This window comes from Plectropomus leopardus, chromosome 9 (genome assembly GCF_008729295.1).
Source record: "Plectropomus leopardus isolate mb chromosome 9, YSFRI_Pleo_2.0, whole genome shotgun sequence".
Taxonomy (NCBI): Eukaryota; Metazoa; Chordata; class Actinopteri; order Perciformes; family Serranidae; genus Plectropomus; species Plectropomus leopardus.
Window position 1 is genome coordinate 8,675,666 of NC_056471.1, and position 8,147 is coordinate 8,683,812.

General features: G+C 36.7%; 2 protein-coding genes across 2 annotated transcripts; one reads left to right on the plus strand and one right to left on the minus strand.

Moving 5' to 3' along the window:
• Positions 1-789: 789 nt before the first annotated feature.
• Positions 790-3,480, minus strand: mmgt1 (membrane magnesium transporter 1). Its single transcript, XM_042493417.1, has 4 exons — positions 3,363-3,480; positions 2,965-3,017; positions 2,763-2,866; positions 790-1,659 (listed from the first exon to the last, which is right to left on the minus strand). Exons 1-4 carry the CDS (start codon positions 3,439-3,441, stop codon positions 1,503-1,505), a joined length of 393 nt encoding a protein of 130 aa, XP_042349351.1. The 5' UTR covers positions 3,442-3,480; the 3' UTR covers positions 790-1,502.
• A 1,042-nt stretch (positions 3,481-4,522) lies between these two features.
• On the plus strand, positions 4,523-7,556 carry pfdn6 (prefoldin subunit 6). The gene is made up of 4 exons (XM_042493585.1): positions 4,523-4,720; positions 4,936-5,006; positions 5,115-5,239; positions 7,268-7,556. The coding sequence occupies exons 1-4, from the start codon at positions 4,657-4,659 to the stop codon at positions 7,386-7,388; spliced, it is 381 nt and encodes a 126-aa protein (XP_042349519.1). The 5' UTR covers positions 4,523-4,656; the 3' UTR covers positions 7,389-7,556.
• Positions 7,557-8,147: the final 591 nt, after the last annotated feature.

Sequence of the window (8,147 nt, forward strand, 5' to 3'; positions counted from 1 at the left end):
CACTCTGAACACTTTACAAATGTATTTGTGTAAAAATCAATTGTATGGTAAGTGGTGGTGGTGGTGGCGTTTAATGCAACAGACTGACTCCATATGCGACGGGTTTTGAATGCAGTAAAAAAAGTTATCAAATTAAGTACTATTGTTATCTGTATCACAAACAAACATTACCCAGCTCGAGTAAGCATCTTGCAATCCTCTAAAGGGTACTTACTCCAAGGCTGAAAGATCTTTCAAGTAACAAAAAAGTAGATTTCACAATATTCTGCATCAAATTGAGAAATTCTACCACATCTTCAGGTGTGAAGTTGCATATATTAATCAGGTGTATCGATAAACTAAAAGAAACAGGCGACATGTTTTCTTTCCTGGATTTACTTCACTTCAAACCTGAGCATAAAACACTTTGTGCTGCAGAAATATAGAAATATAACAGTTGGGACTTCATGATTTGGTGCAGCTTCCTTCTACATCTAAACACTCAGCTTCTGCTGCCACCTAGAGGCCGACACGAGCAACTGATCAGGTGGAAATTTTCTGTGATGCAGCAGCCCAACAACAAGGTCACAGGCACATCTCTGCATTCCCACTGTTACTTTAAGAACTTTCTCTCCCTCACACAAAAGGATGTTACTCTGTAAGACAGTATAGCGCAGTTTTTTTGTCTTTTAAAGCCCCTACAGCTTGCAGTAGAAAATTTTGTCCCATTATGTCTGTCACAAGCAACAATTCAGCCTCTGAATATGAGATATGAGTCAAAAGAATAGATTCTGACACCTCGTAAAATCAGTATGCCTTTTATTAAATTAAAAACATCTGTTGAATCTTAACAAAATGTAAAATGAAGGAAAAAAAACAAACTTCACCCAAATGAATGTACCATTGCTTTCAGGTTCGCCTCAAGCGTTTCACAGTATCAGTGGAACGGCTGCCTTAGGTTTCTCTGCTCTCGCGTCTCATATCGAGTTGATTTCCTGTGGCATAAACCTCTTTAATGCATACAGGAAGCACAGATGAGCCTTTATGCTTCCGGGAAATCATCAAGTAAATAAGAGCATCTCGGGTCATACACACAAAACTCATTTCAGCTCACAGAATTCTTCCCAGACAGTTGAAGACTGATGTGTGGTGGAAACAGTAACGAAACAGGCGGTTTTATGCCCCTCATACAAAGGATATACAAAGGACAGCGATGTCCCACTTCAGTTCAGAAGGGACACGAAGGGCAGATGTCTTTGCATCTTAAGACTCCAAAGCGATTACACACTGTATATACAAACAAGTCTGCTCGAAAAAATTGAAGGGTTGGCACAGTCAGTGTTGAGTATGGTGGTGACCACTGTTATGGACAGAGATGCATGTTTTGGACAGCATATTAGTTTATGTACAAATACAAATTAAAGTCGAGGGAGGTGAATTCTCACTTTGCCTCCTCTGTCTAAACAAAAACAAATCTTATCTGATGATGATGATGATGATGTTACAGGCAGGAAAGGCCAGTCTCAGTGCAAATGCTCCAGCTTGCGTAGCCGTAAGGGGTTGGGAAGAGCTTGCTGGTTGCGTACAGAGGAGGGCTCCTCCGCCGGCGTGCGGAACAGCACGCGACCTCGGTGATTGAAAAGGTAGAAGGATGGGTGGTTCCTCAGTGTATCGAATGTTCTGGGGAGGAAAAAAGGATGGAGAACGTTTTTAGAAGACTGGCACTGCACAAATGCTGCTTTTAAAGAGAAATGTCTGCGCGTTGGACAAAAATGTCGTTTAGGATTACACATAAATGGCAGGTCACATTATAAAAGTTTAATTCAGTGCAGTGAGCAAAGGAATTAAACTTTTTGGAATCAACGAACGCCGACTCAAAATCACACTGCCGTAATCATCTTGTAATCGTGCCCACGTGTGTCCTTGGTTAAAAATTACGTCACCAGGAAATATATATATATTTTTTTTTCCATACAGATTACTCTAACCTTTTTATTGACTAATCACTGGAGCTTTACTTGGATGAATATAAAGGATTTAACACCGTTTTAGACAGAAAAGAATGTAGATTATCCAGTGTTAAAATACTTGCTAAACAATTTTGACAACGAAAAATGCCAAACTCTTCTTGGTTCCAGCTTCAAGAGAGAAGAATACAAATTTTGATATGTAAAATTGTATACTGAACATTTTCTGACTGTTAAGTGGACTAAGAAAGTCATTTGAAAACACTGACATTTATTTATCCTAACATTTCATTGAATAAAAAAAAATAACAAGCCTTTGCTTTTTTTTCCAGTCAAATTCCTGCAGTTGGACTCATGATAGGCAGAGAGACTGAACCACCACACCACGTGGTGATGCAGTTATTATCACTCACATAATGCACATAAATCAGCTTCAGGGAGTCAAAATAATTTTGCTTGCTCTACAATCTTTTTCCTAAAATCTTCCTTACAATGCTTTTGCATGGGACACGTGAAAAATCATGTTTGGATTTTGGCAGACAGAAAAGGGTGATAAAGTCTGTATTTCAACTATTGAGTGTCATATGTTGACATTGTGGTTGAAAATGAAGCAAAAAAACACTCATAGGGAATTTGCATCTTGCCTACACAGCGTATCAGCCACAAACAACAAAACATCAGCTCAGGGAGCTTCAGCGTCTCTGCGGGGACTGATTCACAGTCAGGTTTGTATAAATGCAGCTGAGGTGGTGAGCGCGATCCCCCTGTGGCAGAGAAATCTCACTGGCACACTGTCAAGGGAGAAAGTCAGCTTACTTGTTTTTGAGCTCTGAGGAGGCGTCCATGTCTTTGAACTCTCCAGCGATGTGGACAATACCATAACAGGTCATCACAAACGATAGTAAGGTCTGTAATACAATCTGCGGAAACAGAGACGATGATGAAGACAGCGCACACACACTGTGGGAGGTTAGTTGTGAAATTAGAAATTGACGGCACTGAGATGAAAGTCACTCACATCAATTGGTAGCGTCTCGTTTTCCTTCTCTGTGAGTCTCATGTATGATCGATCTGATGGAGAAATACACATTAGTCACATATTTACATAAACACTATTAAACTGCGGCAAAGCTACCAGCTAAGAAGTATCGATAAACAAGAGCACGTCTTTAATAAGCAGCACTGCACCAAACTAAATATGTATTTTCTGTACATTAACGGCAGATAAAGATGTCAGTGTGTCTCCTCTGACAGTGACTGTGAGCGGGGCTAAGCTGCGCTAGCCTCACGTTAGCTCGCTGCTAGCCCGACAGGCCCGGCCGGCTGTTTTATCACTCTGCCCGGTGACAGCGGAGCCCTCCCGACACAAACACGGAGACCGAGAGCCGCGTTTCCGCTCCCCGCAATGAAACTCACGTTGCGCTGCTGAGAAAGCTGCGTGGGCTAAGGCAAAAAGTCCGACGCCGACAACACCTTTCCAAAACGACGAAGCCATCTTGATCAGGGCGATGAGGAACTGTGTGCAGTGTCGTAAAACAGTGTCGTAAAACAGCCGCAACCATGACAGGGTAAAAAAATTACATCACTAAGGGACTGTTTGTTATTTATGAGAGCGGAGGTGGTGTCAAAATTATACACCTAACATATCCAACAAACCTTTAAACACTGGCACATTCACAATTTTACATGTATTTAATAATAATAATAATAATAATAATAATAATAATAATAATTATTATTATTATTATTATATAATCTCATTTTTCATGGTTCCTAGCTAAGCTCTATAAAATCAACGAAAAATATATTTTAAAATTAATCATATAATTACACGATTTTTAAATATATACACTGTGAATAGTTTTTTTTTTATTTGCTTATCAAAATGTAATTGTTATAAAAAAAAAAAATAATATCACTTAGGGGCTGTTTATTGTTTATGCAGTGTCAAAATTATACACCTAACATATCCAACAAACCTTTAAACACTGGCACATTCACAATTTTACATGTATTTAATAATAATAATAATAATAATAATAATAATAATAATAATAATAATAATAATAATAATATGTAATCTTCTCATTTTTCATGGTTCCTAGCTAAGCTCTACAAAATCAACGAAAAATATATTTTAAAATTAATCATATTATTACACAATTTTAAATATATACACTGTGAATTGTTTTTTTTATTTGCTTATCAAAATGTAATTGTTATAAAGAAAAATATCACTACGGGACTGTTTGTTATTTATGCGAACGGAGGTGGTGTCAAAATTCTACACCTAATATATCCAACAAACCTTTAAACACTGGTAGATTCACAATTATACATTTATTAAATAATAATGATTATATATAGATATAATCTTCTCATTTTACATGGTCCTTAGCTAAGTTCTATAAAATCAACCAAAATATATTTTAAAATTAATCAAATAATTACATGATTTTTAAATATACACACTGTGATGTGGTTTTAACATGCTCATCAAAATGTCATTGTAATTTTTGCGAATTTATGTCATGAATACAGCCCTAAATTAGTCAGAGCTCTTACTTTGAAAGAATAAGCTAACCTCCGCTCTAGCCGCAGCCCTTTCCTGTTAGCTAACGCTGAGCTTCAGCTCTCACTACATTTAGCGACATAACGGTGTCTCTTTGACATATTCTCACTCTCTAGCACTTTTTTCCCCACCGAAAACATGGCGGAGGCCATTCAAAAGAAGTTAAAAGCGGAATTAGAAAAATACACACAGATGCAGAAAGGTAGGTGGCAGCTAGCAGAGCATGCTTTCTCATATCGTGCCATGTCGGGGCGAGCTAACGTTAACTGACCATATTAGGACAGCTAGCTGTACGTTAAATTAACTCGTCAAATGTTTTCTTTACGTTTAGACTACGGTTGCAACAATGCCGCCGTCACACTGTTTACAAAAATACAGATTAATACGCCCACTGACTAACGCCTGTGTGTTGTTTAGATGTTAGCAAGAGCATGGCAGCCAGACAGAAGCTGGAGACGCAGCTAACAGAGAACAACATTGTCAAGGAGGTAACAACTTACAGCTCAGTTTCATTTAAAAGGATTTTCCCTGACAGCTGTCAACCTGATAATCGTGTGGATCGCTGTATTAAATGTATGATCTCTCTCACTCTACAGGAGCTTGATCTGCTGGACAGCACAAACATAGTTTATAAGCTCATTGGCCCAGTATTAGTGAAGCAAGACCTGGATGAGGCCAAATCTACAGTCACGAAAAGGCTGGAGTACATCAACGGAGAGATGTGAGTCTGAACAGCAGTGCTACATGTTATACTGGTAAAGCCAGTAGCACACCATCTTATATAGATTTGAGCACAACAGTGGTGGATGAAGTACCTAAAGCCATACTCGAGCACAGATATCTTACTAGAAAGTGAGTTTGGTAGATCTTAAAGTCATCTGTTAGAATTGAGTAAAAGTGTTAAAGCATCTGACATTTACTGTACTTAAGCATCAAAAGTATAATTTTGTGATCATAATGGTAATTAAGTATTATAAGTATCAGTAAATGCTGTTAATTTTAAAAAAAAGTAAGAGGTTGGAATTTTTAGAATTATGAAATGTATTTCTTTGTAACATATACCACGTTAAAGATAGAGTGTACAATAAATCTGAAGAAAAATGAGGTCTTGAAGGATTTAAAGAACAAAATCTAGTTTTTCCTTCCCTCCCGTCCCTTCAGTCATCCCGTGTATCCGTTCCTCTTTCTTTCACTATCCTGCAGTAAATAACGTGTTGAAGGGAAATATAGTGGACTAAAAGTACATGTTTTATTTAGGAAATGTAGTGAAAAAACATGCCTCTCAAACCCGCTGGTGGGTTTTTGGGTTCATGTGGAAATTGAATTGATGTTAATATGTTTACCTATAATCTGATAAGATGTTTTGCAAGTCGTCCATAATGTGTTAAAGCAAAAACCCCTAACTTGACTGTCATGGAGTGATGTACTCGATAGATAGATAGATAGGCAGGTAGGTACTTTATTGATCCCGAGGGAAATTTAAGTAACCAGCAGCATATTAAACATACAAATAGAATATAGACCAATAAATATATAAGCAATATATACAGAGAAAAAGAGAGATGCAGAATATGCAAAAACGCAAGATATAAAACAACAATAACAATAAAAACAGTGCAATACCAGTAAAAACAGTGCAACAGCGCAAACAGTGTTTATCTGTGTGAGGAGGAATTGAAGAGTCGTATGGCCTGTGGGACAAACGACTTCCTCAGCCTGTCAGTGGAGCAGGACAGGGACAGCAGCCTGTCACTGAAGACACTCCTCTGCCTGATGATGATGCCGTGCAGAGGGTGGTGGGCATTGTCCATGATGCAGAGCAGTTTGCTGAGAGTCCTTCTCTCTGCCACTGATGTGATCGAGTCCAGCTCTGTGCCGACCACAGAGCCAGCTTTTTTTACCTCAGTGGTATTCACGCTTTATTAGCTGTTAAAAATGTCTGATGGTTAATTAATTATTTTCATGGATAAACATTCCAGCTTTTGTATTATAACAATGGTTTTAATAATAATGGAACTTCCCTAAAAAGTAAAACCTTGCAGAAACTGAAAGCCATATCAATTATCATTTCTAAACAGTAACTCCTTTTGATAAAAAAGAAAATAGCATGACTTTTTATATATATATATATATATATATAATATATATATATATAATATATATATATATATATATATATATATACATATATATATATATAATATATATATATATATATATATATATATATATATATATATATATATATATATATACACAGCCACTCACTGTCCACATATATACAGCCTAATAGGCACCTGGGCAATTTCGGCACTTTCTGGAAATTCTTTGCACAAGTAGGCACATACCTACTTAAACCTAGCTCAGTGTGGATGTTGGTGCAAATGTCTTACCATGATCAGTCACATGTAGAGGGCAGCAAAGAGTTGTGGTGCATAGATGATGATCTGTAACATCCTGGTTACAGATATCATGGTGCTATATCAACTTTATGATCACTTTTGGGGTTGTAGATCCTTGTGCCATTAATACTGTCATATTATTGATATATCCTTTAGATTTTTTTTTTAGGAGGGAAAGAGTCAAAGTGTCGTCACTCAAAATAGAATTATCAGTAATAGTAATAAAAAAAATAGTGTGAATGCAAACGTGCACAAATCCTGATCAAACTCATTTTATTCTGGTATTTATTTCACTTTGTAGAAATTGATCAGACATTTTTGCTGTTTTTTGTGTGTCATGTTTCCAGTCAAAGGTATGAGACACTCCTGAAAGACATGGAAAAGAAATCTGAACAGCATCGAGAAGTCTTGTCCAGTTTACAGCAGGAGTTTCAGAGAGCTCAGGGCCTGGCTGTTGGCAAAGTCTGACCAAGTGATCCAGCTGCATGCTCACGTACGCAAATACACTGATAAAAGCAGGACGACATAATGTAAACCTTTGACATGAGGATGAGAAAATTCTGCTTGTATGTTGTCATTAATTTGTTATCACAGTGACTTTTCCCTTGTTACTAATAAACATGTTTTTCCATGAAAGGCTTCACATTTTTCATTTAGTTTTACTTTTCTGAGCGGTTTGTCTTTAATCCTTCTGAGCAAAATTCTGTTTTTTGTGCTGCGTTCAGACAACTGTCAAAAGCATTTAAGCCTCTGGGACCAGAGGTCTGAAAACATGGGAAAAGGGCAATGAGCAACTTGTTAAGAAATGTCTGTAAAAATTGAAAAACATAAAGTAGAAGGTGATGAGAAAATGACCTAAAAAATTAGCTGTGGAGAGAGTTTTAGATATTATCCCCAAAAGGGGAAAAATGTCTTCAAAACAATATTAATAATTTTGATTAAAAAGTATTTCAGCATTTTCTTTATTTTAACTTTTTTATTATTTGTACTTAGTTTTTTTTTTTTTTTTGCTCCAAGTCTTTTTATTTTTACCCCCATCCCTGCAACAGTATTACTGTACCATTTGACAACCTGGCATTGATTGAGTTTGGATACAACCACCATGTATTACATGCATCACGTACATATCGTGCATATTTTATACAAATAAATAAAAGTGACACAGTTAGAATAATAACAAAAATAGTAATAGAAAAAAAATAAATAAGAATAAAAAATAAGAAAATA